Below are 18,653 nucleotides of genomic sequence, written 5' to 3'. Positions count from 1 at the left end.
AACTAACTACCCACAGCAACCCTTCAAAAGTTTTCAGAAGTAACGCATTTGCACATTGAAACTCCCAAGGATGTCTCTTTTGCATGGCACAGTCTCCTTTTTCTCCTCATCAGTAACACCAACATCTCAATATTACTCAGTTTTGATTGAGTATTATTATTTCCAGGAAAAATACAAGGTCACAAGCCCTGGAAACAGACTCCTCTCTTGCCTGTGGACAGACTCAGCCCAAGATCGAGGAAGTTTACTCCAATCCCATGAAGGTCTGACCTGGAAGAACCACCACAGCTGACTATTTCTGCACTCAACGCCTTGTTGGACTTGGAAGGGCAGCTACCAATTTGGTTGCTTTCCTTGCTTCACATTTAAGTTATTTAAGATGCACATGCCTTATGACACTGAACACAACCAATTGCATCAGGGTCCTCCTTGCTTCAGGGTGACAATCCTAAAGTCTCCAAGAGCACAACTTCAAGCTGCAACTGAAAACAGCAATGAGCACTAGTACACTAGACTGGAAACCTTTTCCAAACCCAAAGGGGATGCACACTAACTGCACAAGCTTCTAGACCTACTCTGAAGTAGTTCCACATCTTAGATCACCACCTGGACTGCATGAAAGCTTCAAGAGTCATCATCCATTGACAAATACGGTCTATGTCCTAAGGCAAAGGATAAAGTCATTTATGTACTGTGTGACAACAGCTACTTTCCAAAACACTTTATTTTATCTTTCAGAATAAAGACAGATAAGGACAATCAAAGCACAAAGGGCAAAGTAACCTGTAAAACCAAAAAGCCTGTGAGGGAGGCAATTAATGAAATTCTTTCACACAGGAGACCATCCCATCAGATCTTGGGTGACAGGAACATGAGATATTCCTCAGTATCCTATGGAAGAAGTAAGGTTTAGTCATTAACACCAAAATGTAATTTAAGTCACCACAGTAATCTTTGTTTGTGACAGAAAAAAATGATAAAATTCAACGAGTGTTTTGTTTTTCCAGCATAGCACTGATGTTTCTGTTCGGCAGAATAGAAACCTGTTCAGAGCTTTGCAGTACAAATCTCCACAAATAATGCATTGCAAGATTAGATCTGAAAACATTTAGATCCTTCTAGATGACAAAATGATGACACTACCACTGTCTCTTCTGAAATAACTTGTGACCTATGGGCAATGACAGACAACCAGATGCTTTTCTAACTTTGAGTCCAATAAACGAGAGGGCACATAAGAGATGACAGCTTAGTTTAGCATAGCCAGTCACTGTCAGATAGCAATTTAACCTTTTTAAAGGGTATTATTAAAACATTTTTCATGACTGCTGCAGTATTAACACCAAGTCTGGCTTCTTACCCATTCAACACAAGAGGAGGATGCAAACAGTACTAGATGTCACAGGAAACGATGCCTGCAGATATTACGGACAACATCTAGAAGGGGGGTAGCTGCTTTGCTGCTTTTTTCTCCAAACTACTGTTAGCAGATTACTGCCTCATGATAACATACTTTTAGTAATGGAGTAAAAAAAAAACCAAACCCACTGATTCAAATAAACTCATTTAATACTACTGCAAGCTGTCAAATATTTTTAGGTACTTCTGTGGTCCTTACCCTGGGATCTGCAGGCCAGAAGGTGTCATTTTTAGCCTCAGAATGGCTCATGACAAGGGATGCCTGATACCAGCAAGGTCACACAGAAAGTTTTGTAGGAGACCAAGACACTCTGCCTCTGTTCTGAGTTCTCAACAGGTGCCCTAAGCTTGTGCAAACATTTCTGTATAACAGTACAAACTGAAAATACAAAAAACATTCACAAAAATGCATAAAGTACTGTAAAATTATTATTTTTTATTGTTTGACATAAATTTTCATATTTTACCAAAGGTACTTCTATTCTTTGTTTACAAAGCCAAAAATGTATCTGGATCACCAGGCAGAGATATCAGATGAAAAAGAACATTTTTCAATGACCGGTTACCTGAGTTACAGTGCAATATTTAATTTCAGACAGTATTGCTCTTAAGACTTTTTACAGTAAGAAATAATAAGCTTTTCAAGTCAAAAGCTAAATCAGTGCTTGTCATAAATTTAATAATTCTCATGAACTAACAACACGAAATATGTTACATAATGTATACTATACATTTTTGCTTGTCTCTACAATAAATTAACACCCTGGACGACTTAAGTATTAGCAAAAATATTTACAAAAACAAGGTAAAACACAGTATAAAATTTTTTCAAAGATATATTTCTTCCGAGAAACGGTTTGGTACCAAGAGTGAAATTTCAAGTCTTACAAAATTGCTTCTCTCTCACTTAAATTCATGAAGGTAAATAAATAAGATTGAATTATACAAACAAACATTGATATCCTCCTATGTGTTTATGCAGTAAAAGCATGTATCTCTTCTTGGGAGTATCCAAGATCCTTCAGATATCTGAAAGGGAGAAATCAAGTTGGTAATATTAATATTTGGCATCCAAAACTTACTACAGACACAGCTGAAACACAACTTCAGCACCACTATCTTGTTTTTATTCAGACATACACAATGAAGTTTACCTTTGCAAATACATTTAGAAAACAATTCATGCCCAGGAGCTCATATGCACTACACAATCTTTTAGGTTACTGAAAAAATTTCGAAAAATAAATACAGGTATCATTTGAATTATCTCAGATTTCTCAAGAGGTAGCATAATTATCGGCCAATTCCACTCTCCATTAGATCCATGCACCTGAATTCAGTAGAGCTGCAGAAATGCAAGTGATGTCCATATTGGTTCAATATTTTGAAGCTGGGCAAGAAAAAGTTAGAGGGTCTTTTATCTTTAAATACATGGCATATAAAATACGGAAAGTATCAGGTACAGATGTAAATAAATGCATTAATTAAAAAATAAAAAAGAGAAGTGTTTGTGATAGAACTGCTTTGAATTTTATTTTTAATAACTTAATTTGTCAAGCTAACACCAACACAGAAAGCTTATTTCCTATAATAGCAACTTTTCTACGCACATCAAATTAAAAGCAGCATTCAAAACTTTGGGGGAAAAAGGTCATTATTAAAGAGATGCTCTTAGAAAGTTTTGGACAACTTACCAGAGCTCATGAAATTTACATATTGTTGATATTTACTTATCTACACACTATATATACTCCTAAAGTATGAAGCCAGGTGTTTGCTGGTTTTTTTAAAATTTATTTAAAATGTTTTCTTGCAAAGCAGAAAACATAAGGCCTTCTTTGCAAGACTACCAAGTCAGAAACACTATTGCTGGTTAGTTGATCAGATTTTAAAGAAATTACTTGTTCTGTAGTTCATCATTTAAAATACTCACTGTACTCCTTGTTCTGTAAAAGGCGTTGGACCACAGATGCAGATAAGCACTTTGGATTCTTTTCTGCTTCTTTTCACAAACTCAGAGAGAAGAGATGAAGAAATCTTCCCCTGTTTACCCACCCAGTCCTTTGTTGGTTGTGAAAGAACAAATTGAACCTCAAACCTGGTAAGCAGAAGATTATTTCAGAAATATTGTCTCCAATTAGAAATCTGCTACACAAAATGCTACTGACCGAGACACTGATGTTTCCTATGATTACTTTCTTGTTCTGCTCAGCTCTCACTGCACAGTATCAGATCTCACAGGCATTTAGTTGTTCCTATCAATCAAATCACGTCCAGTATTGTGTATTTAATGATTTAACCCAATCTTTCAATCTTAAAAGTTTTAGCTGTGTATTTCACCTTACAAAGAAAAACAGCTGGTAACCATTAGACACTGAAGCACAGATTTTATTGTTCCGTTATTCACTTACACAAATGTTGGTAGAGCTCAATACACAAGTAATGACATAAGAACGCTTAGCTAAACTTGTGAAAATGTCAGTACAATTTCATGAATAAGAAAATACTGTAACCGTTTTAAAAACCCCACTAAGTGTAGGTACTGAGTAAAAAAACCAAACTCTGGTGTGTCTGAGGCTCCTTGCGAAAGAGAGAAAGGGTTTTCACTGTAAGTTTACACAATGTCTAGACTATGAAGCTTGGAACATGCCAGACATCAACAGGTTACGAAATAATATTGATTTTTTCACTTCAATGTCGTGAAGAACAAGTGAAGTTAATTTGTTCATACAATTTCAACTAAGTAAGCATAACCAAAATGTAATTCTATCATGTCAAATATAGGAAATGACAATTTATCTAGTGACAAAAGCAAAGGTACTGAAATTAAAAGGCAACCTGACATTCCTATGTCTCCTGACAGAACTATGGCCTGCTAAACTAAGTTGATATTACATGTGCACTAGTGCATTTTAATCCATAATTACATTGTAACTGAGGAAAAAAATGCAACAATTAGGCAGGAAGTAAAATCAAAAGTAACAGGCCTAATCTAAACTTTGAATTTCTAGATAAATTTCTCAACTAAGTGACACCAAAGAGACTTTTCAAGGCTTCTCTCTAAATTGAGAACATTGCTCCCAGGGTACACTGTCCTGGTCTATCACTTCTGTGCTTCTCCTTGCACATCTGTATTTTCTATTGCTAAGGTGATTTTTTTTGCCTTCCAATAGCTTCTGAGACAGTCTTAACAATCACCTCACCTAACATATCATCTCCAACACACAGCTATCAGTCAAATCCAATCCCTGGCTTCCTATGGGACCTAGAGAACATAATGACATAGCCCGGTGCTATGCATCTGTGACCAATATAAACACATCTCCTTCCACTCCCCAGGTCTCATTAAATTCTTAGCTAAGAGTTTCCAGAATCAGGATCTGTCTCCGTGCTAAAGCTGTACAGTTAGTCTAAGCCCCAAGACTTGTTCTTCCATACACTGGGATTGTATAAATTGTTCTCCATAAGACTTTTAAATACCTTTCATCTTTAAGAGCTAAATGCTCCAGTTGGTTTCTCCAAAGTATGTCATCTTCTGTTTTGTTGAAGAAGATCAGCTTCACAGTCCTTTAAAAAAAAATTAAAAAATTAACTGCAGATTGTTTCTGTATTTGAAACATATGTTAAAGAATCAGAACTTACTGCATTATTCAAAAACCTTTTACTTACATTTTGTTTGTTTTGCAACTCTGCAATCCTCAAATCTTTTTGTCACTAACCCAAGAGAGCATCTTTATTGCTGTACCTCAAAGTGTGTTGAACCCGTCACCTCTCTTTTAAAGGTCATAACCCTGTCTGTGGTTGCAACCGCTAGTTCAGGAACTGCTGTCCTAAGAAAAATAAAGTCTCTTGAAGTTACTAACACCTGACTGAGAATACAGTATAGCTCCTCAAATTTTATAGAGTGGTTTCTCAATATTGTTTCAGTGCTACTACCTCAATTAAGAGCTGGAATATGAACTTTGTACATCTTTTTAATGTTACATACACCAGCTTGTAGAGGTGAAACTGAAATCTCAAGAAGGTTATGTCAATATTAATTTCTTAAAGATGGAATCTAAACACACAGAAGAGAAAATTAACTCATAACTTGAAGATCAAACTACAGCTCCGTACCAGGTTATCTTATTCCTACTTAATTTGTTGATTTATAAAAAGTATTTTCCTGGAAAGCTACTGTTTGCAAACGTTACCTTTGCCAGATAGTTCACATAAAAATAAATGCTCTGTCATTAAGGTCAGCGCTATTATCTCTTCAGATTTTTATGCTACAATGGAGGTAAAACACAGAAAGACTCATTTTACAAAACAGAATTTACCATTTGATAAAGCCATTTAAACTTCTCTTATTGCTAATGACAGACTAATACCCTGGGGACAACCGATGTAAGACAGATGATCTCCTGTGAAATGCAAGCAGTTCCTCAACTACACCCCACAGGGCTTTAAGTTACTGTTGTTTCTTCCATTCAGGCACAGCTCTGAGCAGAGAGAACAGGTTGCTGTGGTGCCAGAGGCAGTAAGTGCAGTGCCATAGCTGCAGGAAGCCAGAGAGCTGAGATACCTGGCACAGAAATGCATGCAGAACCACACAGGTGCGTGTCAGGGCCACCACTGAGGCTGAGCTAAGCCTGCTGGTCCTTCACACCACACAGGTCCGTCAACAAGGCACTACACTACCCGCTCGCCTTTTACACGCGGGCCAGCCTTGCTTCTAAGACACTAGCACTCGACACAGTAGTATGCTTATCTGATGCTGTGCTGAAATGATTAATTCCCAGGACCTCATGCTCTGTACCTTGCAGAGAGCCATCTTTCATGCATGCGCATCACATATGCTAGGGCTTCTATGCAGAGTTCATGATCTCCAGCTGTTCTTAAACTGCAGTTTAAAAGCCCGTTTTCTCCCAGTCTGAAGATTCCACATTTTTCTGACTTCTAACCTCTTCCCCTTTTGCAGTTTGGTCACGCTTCAAGACACCAGGAAATCTCTTAAAGCTACACCAAAGATAAGAGATCATCTTCTACTTATGAGAAGTACATTCATTTTCTGCTGCCAAAAATATAAAACTGAGGTATGACAGTTGTGTATAATACACATCATCGAGAGTGTTACTCAGAGAAAGAAACTCATAATAAGTTACAATGCTTTGGAAAACTTGTCTGGTATAGAATAAAACAGACCCAAATCAGCTATGCTTCATCTCTATAAATACTAAAATCAACTTACTCAGAGGCTAGCATGTGCCAAAAATATAGGTTCCTTACATGGTTCCCAGGGTCCACTTCCCCAAAAACATGGAAAATAAAGCTTGCTACAAGACTGTAGTGCCGTCAAAGCTGGCATGGTGCACCACAACATCAAGTGTTACTCAGGTGAGGATAAAAGTAAATAAAAATGCATAGGAAAGCCATGTGTTTTGTCATTGGGCACAAAAGTAGGAATTGGGTTATTTGAGGAATAATGCTTTGGGACACCCTTACTGATAATCCCCAGTGCAGATATGTTTATCTGCTGTAGTACTGCACAGTAGTCAGCACTATAAAGAGAACAGACAACCCAAAAACTTGGAATGAACTGGCAACAGTTTTGCTACAAACGAAGGAGAAAACAGCTAAAAGGCAGAGACTGAGATATGGTCCCCACCAGTACAGAAGAGCTGTTTGAAGAATGACAGAAGTTTAGATAACAAATGAGAAACTTCATCAGCTCTTTGGAAGGAAATACAATCATAGAATGGTTTGGGTTGGAAGGGACCTCAAAGACCATCTAGTTCCAACCCCCCTGCTGCAGGCAGGGACACCCTCCACTTAGACCAGGTTGCCCAAAGCCCCATCCAGCCCAGCCTTGAACACTTCCAGGGATGGGGCATCTACAACTTCTCTGGGAAACCTGTTCCAGTGCCTCATCACCCTCACAGGGAAGAATTTCTTCCTAGTATCTAATCTGAGCCTACCCTCCTTCAGCTTAAACCCATTACCCCTTGTCCTATCACTACATGCCCTTGTAAACAGTCCCTCCCCAGCTTTCCTGTAGGCCCCTTCAGGTACTGGAAGGCTGCTAGAAGGCCTGCCCAGAGCCGCCTTTTCTCCAGGCTGCACAACCCCAACTCTCTCAGCCTGCCCTCATAGGAGAGGTGCTCCAGCCCTCTGATCAACTTCATGGCCCTCCTCTGGACTCACTCCAACAGCTCCTTGTCCTTCTTACATTGGAGGCCCCAGAGCTGGACACAGCACTTCAGGTGGAGTCTCACAAGAGCGGAGTAGATATAAATAGGGAGACTAACATACTGGAAACTATGTCAAAAGATGAAGATTTTAATAAACTCAAAAAAATGACATGAAAGGTCTTATGGAAAGCTGTATCTAGAGAGGAGTTAAAGAGACCCTTAGAGGATTTTAACACAGAGGAAGAGGAGGAGGTGGAAAAAGTTACACAACCACCTTCAAAACCAGAAAAGAATGATGATGAAAGTGGAACACTGTATTAAAAAGTGAATAGGAGAACACAGTGGTAATTTATGAATGAAAAGCTGGAGACAAAACAAGACACAACTATCAAGGAGAATCAAGAATAGACTACAAGCATCCTATACTTACTCAAGAAGAGCATTACTCCTCTAAACCTAGTGTTTAGTGCCTTTGCACCTCAGCCATCTTTAAGAAACCTATTCACCTGGTTGCAGTTATACACCACCAGTAAAAAGGAGCGAAAAAATCTCATCTTAAAAAGGAGAAAACAGCATAGAGGACTGATACTCTTTTTAAATCAATACTTTGGCCAAATACAATTTGGCCTCTAAGACAAAAACAAGACTGAAGGAAGATCATTATGACTTCATGCACAAGAAGATACTGCAGACAGGAAAAGAACAAATAGTTTTCCACATTTACCGTAGGCAAGAAATAACAGACACAAAAGATAATAGGGAGGCTTTGGCTAGACAGTAAGAATGGAAATCCAATGATCCAAGCCCATTACATGACAGCAAAAACTGCCTAGGGAAGCTGTGGATTCTCCAGCGTTCACAGTGCAGCCTCAGAGGTTCGGCAGCATTTGCCCAGCACTACAAACAGAAGCTGCTTCTGCACCCTCAAGCGGCAAGTCAGTCATTATTTAGATCTTTCCTTAACTTTCTCTCTGAAATTTGAGTTGTTCTGTACATAATTCAAGTTTATACAGTAAGATATTTTTATGCAAATGATATTTATATTGGCTTTTATATATAATCTCATGTATATAAATACATACATTAAAGATGCTCTTGCAATATTTTTCCCAAAAAAGAAAGTGAGGGTTAAACAGCAAATATAAAGCCATGAAACTAAGATGCCCAGAGCAGTCAGAAACATCCAGCTTAATGCTGTATCTGCATATAGACAGAACCTGTACCAGATCAAATCATTCTAGCGCATAACAAGCCTCCATGGTGAGAAGAAAAAATTTCTTTACTTGGACTAGTAAGAAAATATATGCTGTTGCATCCTAAGCTAACTGTGAGCATTGAGTTCCCATATAAAATTGTGTTGAAGAGAGTTAAAATAAGCCACTCTGGTCATCTTTCAAGGACAGAGTAGATACCAGCAATATCTGTGCAGTAGTAATCTTTCATACATGTTATCTACTCTGTTCATTCTGGTTGTGGACAAAAAGTCAAGATTTGCATCTGGTCTCTTTAGTTTTGCTTTCATATTATTGCAACTACTTGACATACTAGTCTTCTCCTACAAAAAAAAAAAAAAAGATTCCAAATTCACTTAGTAGTGCTTCTGAAGCATTTTGTCAGGTGATAAATCTATCTTTTGGATTCACAAAACCAGCCAGCCATGTGTTATTTGCTACTGACAACACATGATGCTTTGGAAGAGCCAAACAGTACGCAGTCTTTTCTGCTCACAAAATAAGGTTATATGTAATTGCTGGACAATAAACAATACAAGAATAATGTTTGGGTTTAGGTTCTTTTCTAGAAACAGACTTCTGCAGTATCTGTAATCCTTTTCAGCTTTACTATGAAGACTAGTGTCCAATTAATCTCAAAACGTGCTTCATGAAGACATAATGAACTGAAACATCCTGTGCTTATATTGAATAATACTCAGTATTAGAAATTAATCTCCATAACAAGAATCTGAATTCAAAGGTACAGGAAAACAGTAGCCAATCTGTTTAAAGCTGTTGCAGAGGACATTTTAAGAAAACACAGTCCAGGCATATTTTTCATTTTTATACTCTCCCAAATTACAATAGTTCACATTGACAAAAATGTAATCTGCTAAGAAATTCTGCAAGACATGATTCTAGAGGCAAACTTTTGCTAAAAGCAATGGAAGCACCCCTCATGTCTATCAAAGTACGCCCCTGCAGTAACTCTTTGCATTTCTTTTTCAAGTTCAGCTATTGTATACTCTCTTACAATTGTAAATGGACAATCACATCAAGCAGAAGTGCTAATTCTGGGGGTCTGAAGGACATACATAAGGGATCAAAATGACCGGTTCACTTGAACAAGAAATGCTTCTTTCTGTAGATTTTACAAGTCGAGTACAGAACGCATATGCAATACACACCTTTTTATGTATTTGAATATGATTAATGCTACACTTAAATCACACATTTGTGAAAATCGGGACTCATTGGCTAACAATGTTTTACTGTTCCTTAGGAGGAGAAAACAATATAAAAGTATGCTATCTATTCAACTAAAGACAAGCCATAAATAAACAGTTGTAAACCTCCTCAGTCCAAAAATACAGTAGCAACATTGAAGTATTCCAATACTAGAAAAAGGCACTCAAAAATAAACCCTCAGATTTCCTACTTGGTGAGCTCATTTTGTATCACAACAAAAATTAAAAATGCAAATCAGTCCATTTTGCTGATGGTAGACAATAACCAAACATGTGTAAGTTCCCAAAGACTCTGACAGACTGTTCTCTAAGGCATGTCAGCTTTTGGCATAAGCTGAAGAAAAATGCTTTCATACCATTTATTAATTTTTGAACATTGTTTTATTAACACTGAAGCTTGCCCATTATGTTTCATCCTTCCTATTCTAGCTTGGCATTAAATCATAATAAGTGTACATACCGGAGGTGACTAACTTCAGTCAGAGCAAAATTTAGCAGTTTAACCATTGGTGTGAAGCCTGTCCCTGCTGCCAATAAAAAGAGATCTTCTAAAGTTTGAACCTGTGACTTCTTGAAGTTACCTTCAGGATTGCTGACAGAAATATAGTCTCCTTTATAAAAACAAAACAAAAAAAAGAATGGCAAACATTAATGAGATAAAAACAAGCTAATTAGCATTCTGATTTTTAAAAGGCCCTTTCATATTGCCTTCATCTTTGTAGTATTAGAGTTCCTTTCAGAAAGTATCATTCTTGTTAAAAGAACAGATGTTCAATTAAAATGTCTTGTTCTAATGGATTTTACACTGAGTACACAAACATTTGTGAAGTCAGTGTTAAAAATCTGCCTCATATCTGGAACAGAAAAGGAAGTGCATCTTAAGTCTATAAAACTGACCTAGCTTTCTTTATTCAATAGTGCAAAAAGTTGTTCTAAGAATATATACAATCAAATACAAAATAATCAACTACCATGAGTGATACAGTTGACACATCCAAATGGTTAAATATGAACACATTTGGAAGATCAGTCGGGAGAGCTTTAGGTAATGGACAACGCCTAATTACAGTGAGGATAAGCCAGTACATTTGGGGCATGGAGAATAAGGTTAAAAAAAGTTATAAGCATGTCCCAATGCATAAGTCAGCCAACAATAAGACCATCACAATACCTAGACAGTGAATCTGCAATTGCTGCAAAACCAAACACAAAAAACCCCAACATATACTTACCAATTTGTAGGTGGTCAAGTGCCTGTGTGAACAGTCCACAGGAATAAATTTTAATCATTAAATATATATGTGCACCAGCACTGCGAGATGGTTCTTTGAAATCCAGTGGCAAAAAAGACAATACAGGTGTGTATGGTTTTACTACCTCTGTCCCTAGACAGAAGACAAAAGGGTAGCTGAAATAATATGAAAAGTACTCTATATCCAGCAAATTTACTGCAGATACCAAAACAAGCAAACAGTAAACAAATAATCTGCATATCCCATAAAAATAACACCATAGCATGCTTTTAAGCAAGTGTGTTACTTTCCACTGCACCAGTTCCTATCAGAGTAGCCTTCCATTTCCAAATAAAATATTCATACCACTGTACAGTATGTTATTTCTACACTACTTAGCAATTCAGAACACTGGAAGAAAAGATTTAGTCATCCTCAATGAACATGAAAAATCTAAAGATTTGCATTTAATTTCAAGTATCACAGCTTGATTTTTTTCTAAATTGAAACAGCAGATTTTTAGTACTGCATGATTATATTTTCTTCCACTATCATTTCAAAAAGCTATTGTATAATGATAGAAAGAAAGATTGCAAGAGTTTGATACCAGCAAAGAATTAGGTAGAGAAGAGGACAAATCAGTTCACAATTAAAGGATATTTAAAAATGCTTCTAAGAAATTTCTCTACCATGCATAGTGCAATGCAAGTACAGTGACCAGCATAATGATTAACATGCAAATTTTTTACAGTACCCTTAAACAAAAAAAAAAGGGTGTTTCTTTGACCTGCCATTTTAAGTCGGCCTTTTACAAAATCTTGAAGAATAGTGCTTAAACAACGCTTTTCAAGATGTATCCCTCTCACAACCTCATGTAATCATTAATAACGTGCAACTGGAGTGTTGAGTAGTGTTACTATGACTGCTATAAATTGCTCAGAAGAAAAAAAAATGCAAACTTGTAACATTACCCTCTGCATGCCAAAAAAGCTGCAAACTAAAAAACTAAAAGGAACTGACTAATCATACATAACAGATATACAACGAGCTTTCCCCCCTTCAACGAAACAGCATGACTTCAGTAAAGAGAATGTTTTAAAGGGAGAGGAGCCGATAAGGTCAACAGTAAATGCCAGCCACCTTGTAGCTTTCCAGCAATATTAATCCAGTCAGTTCATTATTAAGCAGTGATTGAGATGCTGGAAGCACAGGTTTTCTCACTACAACCAGGAATTAGTGGCCATGCACTTGACATTCTGCCAAGACTATGGAAAGGGATTTATGTTAATATATACATGGTTACATTCTCAATTTTTCTTACCTGCAATGATTTGTTTGAGGTAAACGTGTTGCCCGGTGGGAACATGGAGATGTGTGCTCTTAGGCAACATTAAGCAGAAGAGCTTGGTGTCGTGGGTAACTTCTGTCTTAGAAACCAATTTGCATTTTCTGTAGAACAGTCCTAAAAATATGGTTTTAGTTGTTACTTAAGTCTCAATCTTTTTATTCTTATACATCTTTTAATAAGAGATAGAGAAATAGTATGTATTTCACTATATACAGTTATAAAAAGACTATTAACAGATGCTTCTTGTACTATTACTTATAATTATTTTTCTAATTTTGGACTAAGGACACATTTCTAGCCTTACATTAGGCTTATAACAGACCAAATCTGTGAGTTATTGGCATTGATTGGGAAGAAGTAGAAAAACACCAAATATTATCAGACAGCAGAACCCCCCTGTACTACATTGCATCTGCACTAAATTTACCATACAACTACAGCATATACAGACTAAAAACAGTTTGGGTAATGCAAATGAAATGTAAGCAATACACAGCACCAGAGTCCTCGCTAACAGACTGTCTAAGGCCAGCAGCATCCCACATATTTATTGGGCTGACCACCCCGCACTCTTGTGGTTTCACTGCTTTTAGCACCAAATGTATTTCTGATACAATTTTTTCACAATTTTTCAGGTACACAATACTAATACTTATATGCTTACACACGACATAAAATGAAACTAACATCTATGCCTACACAGCAGCATTATCAATAAATGTTTTAGACATGAATTGGTGCCTTTTGGCTAACTAAAAATTATGAACTCTAGTTTATGTTCACATGCTTACTTAAACCAACTACAAGGTCATATGTACAGCACAAATTTTTGTTAGTACAGCTGTTTCAGAGGTGAGAACACGGGTTTCAAATACAGTGCTTTTCAACTTGTGCATCAACTAAATACTGGGCAAAAGGTAACTGAAAAAAAGAAAGCATTAAAAAACAAATTTAAAAAATTCACAATGCAAGGTCTGCATTTCCACCAAAATTTTTCAAGAAATCGAGAAAGAAATCAGGGAAAGAACACTACTAATCAGAGTAACTATAAAAAACCCCAACCCTTGTACATTCCTGTTACTGATGGGGATTAAAAAAAAGGAAGGAACACCCTGGAATATTTAGCTTTGTTCAAGGACAAAGGGGAAATAAACTCTAACAGTTTCACCAATACCTTATGGAAGCTTGATGTAATGTGTTTTCCCTATACCTGCAATAGGCTGGGAGCAAAATAAGTCATTTACATTTGCTATAGCAGAGGCAATAACTGATCACTTATACTGGAAAAGATCTCTGTGACAAAGCACTCTGTGTAAGACTGGCCAGTCTTGCATCAGTTTTAACTAAGCAGCCATCCTGATCTATGTAATCTGCATCATTACATCACTTCACGGTCTAAGGGAAGGTTTGAAAACACAACAAAATAGAGAGCTATGCCCTGCTGATTACGACCAGAGACTGCAGAACGTAAGTGGGGGTAAAGCAGCAGAAGGAACAATTACTGCAAAGGGCAAGGATGCAAAAATCACCACTCATTACCTTTCACTCTGGAAAGAAACATGCTTACAAAGGTTAATTCAGCAACAAATGCCAAAGACAGGAAGGTGTTCCTCAACCCTCAACTACAATATTCTACTAACTGATATAGGCCTGCGGCCATTACCACAATAGGTTAGTATTTGACTAATTAGGAACAAGTTTCCCTACTCTCCTAAAACCCCAATGTGAATAACAATTGCTGCATAAGGGAAGCGACAGCATATTACAGAAATACAGATACAAAACCAGAGGTGTAAATTGAAGATGAACAGAAGTCATTTTTCCTCTTCTACCTATAGAAGAGCATTTTTCAGCTAAACCTTTGTTTCAGCACTGCAGTATTGTACCTCTAACCTGAAATAACAGTGTGATGACAGTACCGCTATCATCACTACTAGTACCACTACTATCACTGCCTAAACAGGTCTGTAACTCAAGGGAAGTTTCATAGGCTATAAGATATTGGAAAGAATAAAAAAAAAAAAATAAAAGGCAGGCAAGCAACAAAATCCCATGAACAGCACTATCTAAACTTCAAGCTTCCAAAACAAGCCAAAAAAAAAAAAAAGGCAGAGAGAAAAACCCTCTTCCCTACAATAATCTCACCATGTCATTGTCCTGGGTTCAGCTAGGATAGAGTTAATTTTCACCAGAAGCTGGGATGGGACACCCAGCCAGGATAGGTGACCCAAAATAGCCAAAGGGGGTATTCCATACCATGTGATGTCATGCTCAGCATAAAAGGGGGGCTAGTCAGGGAGGGGCAGTGGGGCTCTAGGACATGTGGCTCGGGGACGGTCCAGCTTTGGGATAGGTCTGAGTGTGTGGGTCTGAATTGTATGGTTGTTGGGTGAGAAACTGCATTGCGTACCACCAGTTTTGTATATTCTAAGTACTGTTCTTGTTATTTCCCTTTCCCTTTGCTGTCCCAGTAAATTGTCCTTATCCCAACCCACGAGGCTTTGCCTTTGTCTTTCCCATTCTCCTCCCCATCCCACTGAGGGAGGGGAGGCGAGTGAGCAGCTGCGTGGTGCTCAGCTGCCGGCTGGGGCTAAACCACAACAGTCATTTACCATTTTCAATGTAAAATCTGTAACCAGTCCCAGTGAATATTTTCATGCAAAGCTTCTCAAAAGTTGACAGGTTCATACATGAGAATACTTGAGCATGACACCCTTCTAACACCACTTTTTTTTTAATGAAGCAACATTTCTTCCCCCCTCTTTTTCTCATGTTATTGAAAAACACTCAAGTCACTAGCATCAATAGCTGAGCTACTCATGAAACAGGATGAGATGCAAAGGACACATGGTGCAATGTAGGAAATTCCAACTAGGCATCACCATGAGGATGGTCTGGTCAAACACTGGGCAGGCTGCCCAGAGAGAGTTTCTGTCCTTGGAAATACTCAAACCTTGACTGGACAGCTTTGAGCAGGAGGTTAGATCAGATGCCTTCCAGAGGTCCCTTTCAACTAAGTTAGTCTGTGATTCTAATAGTTCTTTAGGTCTTAATAGTTAGAAGTAGAAGCACCTTTTGTATTTTGCCACTGCACCAGCAGATGCTTCCTTACTTCCTGACTTTAGTCACACGCTGATTCTCTTTTGAACAGGAAAGGACTACCAGAAAATCTGTAGGAAGTGTACATCACCTGTACATGGCCAAAATCATGAAGTCAGCCAAAATTCTCTCTCGAGTCAACAATTCTTCTTAAGCGAGTCTTAGCTGACTGAGGGCTTATGCAAGTTTCCAGCAAAGTTATTATCAAATGCACGCAAAATGTAAAGGAAATTCTAGGCATTGCTGCAGCTTAAGTGACCACTGCCATTGCTTCCTTGCTTTTACCGCCCAACAGAGGGTGGTGAGGCACTGGAATAACTTGCCCAGAGAAGCTGTGGATGCCCCCTCCCTGGAAGTGTTCAAGGCCAGGTTGGATGGGGCTTTGGGCAACCTGGTCTAGTGGAGGGTGTCCCTGCCCATGGCAGGGGGGTTGGAACTAGATGATCTTTGAGGTCCCTTCCAACCCAAACCATTCTATGATTCTATGATTGTCCAGTTTCCTTATTGCAGCATTAATAGGCCAAACATTTTGCTGTTCCCAGATATTCTGGATTAAAAACCCAGCGAAAGAGTTCAAGTCAGCTGGAGACTAGTTACAGAGTGCTCTGCCACAGCTCAGTTAATTGATGCCTGAAGGAACAGCAATGACTATTAACATTCCCTTCTTCAGTAAGTACAGGATCACAGCCTGTCAATTCAACCACAAAAAAATTTTAAACAGAGAAACGCTTTCAAACAAACAGTATTTATCCACAAAACGCTTAAAAGTTAAGGGTTTGAACAAGATCTTCCAGCTCAGCCATGCTGCTTTCTAATTGGCTTTATTTCCAAATAAACTCTGCTAGAAGGGTCAAGTATCTAAATACATAAGTTATGCATAGGAACATACATTCAGGTTACTAAAAATCAGCTGCACATGCAATTTGTGCATGGCCTAAGTTAGCATCAAATTCATTACACACCACTATTGCCACAGAAGGTGGCCATGGCATTTTTCTGCATGCACTTGTTTTCTTAAATTATTCAAATGCCTGCTGGTGAGTTATCCACTATAAATCCCTGCAGCGACATGATGTAAAGCCTCTGACATGGAATAAATCTTTCTTCATTAATATTTTCTCATGTGTTTCATCTACCATCCTATAAACTGCTTATTTTGAATGAGCAACCATTTCAGATGTACCAAAGAATGCCTACAGCCCTGAAAAATGAAAGGCATTAATTCCATTTCATACCAATCTTGAAGTAAAACAAGAAAATCAGCAGTTCTCCAGCTATATAAAAGAAATTTTTATAAAAGTTGGTTGTAATTTGTTTTTCTACCACTCTTTTGAAAAATAATATGTACTAAGATTGCACAGTAGAATATACAAATAAATATGCTAAGATTGCTGTCAATTCTGCAGACTTAATTACTTGAAAGGATATAGGAGGTTGGTGATATATCCCACAATACTGATCAGCTAATACTCTTCCAGGTATTTGGGAGCGGGGGGAGAAGTTAAAAAAATGATTCATCAACTGATTCACTGCTTCCTGACAATTTTTTGACCTTTCCAACCTGACAAATTCCACCTGTAATGAGCTAACCTTTACTTTTCCCTTTTGCTTTTTAATTTGCCATAAAGAACTTTTGTCCCGATTTACTCAATCTGATTTTTGAAAACAGAGACCTTTCTAGGTCTAAGCAAACTCCTAGTTCAGGTTGTTCTCTTTGCTGTATTAAATAAAATTACTTCATTATCAGTGGTCCAAGTAAAATTTGGAGCCACAAGCAAAAACGATTGGCAATGCAGAAAAGCCTTTCAACAAGACAACACCAGCCTCTAGTAGCAAGCTGAAGGACAACAGTTGCTTTCAGCAACGCACAAAGCCAAGTTAACTGTCAGATGCCAAAGACATACAACTTGCTACTATACATACGCAAAAGGCTCCTCTCTCAGTTTTGGAGCATGATACAAGTGCCCAGTAGCAATCCCTACTTTTCAAAGTAGAGAAAGCAATTAGGGAGGACGCTCCTGATCTCTTCTCAGAGAAGCCACCCCTGCAGCCCTCCCACCACCAAAACCTTGCGACGTAAACCCGATACAATCCCAGACTAGAGACGTCACTCTCTGAACCGAACGTTCTCTTCTACTACAGCACTTTAACTCATACGCATACAAAATGAGTTTTACTAACAAAAGTGCTGCACAGATAATGATACCTTCTGGAGAGTATCGTCCTTTTGCCTACTGTGTTCTTCATCATTATGAAAGGGATTTTAATTTAAGAATTTTTCCTTGAATGATGTTTCTTGCTTTTCTTCAATGGTAAGACTTCAGTGACAATTCTTATTTCTTCTTGTTAGCCATAATCCTAGTAATGTTATAGCAGCAAGATTAGCCTGTTTGCTTGGGACACAGAGTTTCAAAGTAGAAGAGGCGCATCCCTCCACTGCCCCTCCATCTCTTGCAGGGGAGTTCTACCCCACTCCCAACAAGCACGTACCACCCAACAGCGTCCATCAGCCAGCTGAAAGTTAATCCTTATTTTGTTCAGGTTACTTGATTATGGAGCCTCAAGCACCGTTAGTGCCAACATAATGGAGATTAGACCACAGAGCTGAAGGAAGGTGGCTGCCTATCACTCCTGGCAGCAGTCCAGTCTTGGAGTTAAGATAGCCACGAACCCTTTATGCTCACCATCAATTCATCAGCGCACTCAAATGCTTCAGTTAATTACTAGATTTCACAAGCTAGCTCCTATTATCCAAAGAGGTCAGCCATGTTCTTCCTAGATGGTCTGTCTCCCTCCCTTCCCAAAATAGTTTCCACTGAATCAACGACTGCTAAGCTTTTCCTGTTTATGCAGCAAATAGCACACTGTCACAGCGTAAGTCTGGCTTATACACCTTAAGTGCTGCATCAGCATCTTGCTCCCTT

At 38.1% G+C, this 18,653-nt stretch overlaps 1 protein-coding gene across 1 annotated transcript in view; it reads right to left on the bottom strand.

Annotated features, from left to right (window-relative positions):
• Positions 1-708: 708 nt before the first annotated feature.
• The window catches only part of LOC129204267 (cytochrome b5 reductase 4), a 42,857-nt gene continuing 24,912 nt past the window's right edge, over positions 709-18,653 (bottom strand). The window contains exons 11-16 of the mRNA XM_054819892.1: positions 12,604-12,744; positions 11,283-11,435; positions 10,511-10,661; positions 4,900-4,986; positions 3,353-3,517; positions 709-2,448 (exon numbers count right to left, since the gene is read on the bottom strand). Of these exons, the coding sequence (XP_054675867.1) occupies positions 2,394-2,448; positions 3,353-3,517; positions 4,900-4,986; positions 10,511-10,661; positions 11,283-11,435; positions 12,604-12,744 (752 nt within the window). The 3' untranslated portion in view covers positions 709-2,393. The remainder of the gene's footprint in view (positions 2,449-3,352; positions 3,518-4,899; positions 4,987-10,510; positions 10,662-11,282; positions 11,436-12,603; positions 12,745-18,653) is intronic.

Source organism: Grus americana, chromosome 3, assembly GCF_028858705.1.
Source record: "Grus americana isolate bGruAme1 chromosome 3, bGruAme1.mat, whole genome shotgun sequence".
Taxonomy (NCBI): domain Eukaryota; kingdom Metazoa; phylum Chordata; class Aves; order Gruiformes; family Gruidae; genus Grus; species Grus americana.
This window is presented reverse-complemented; position numbering and strand designations above follow the sequence as displayed.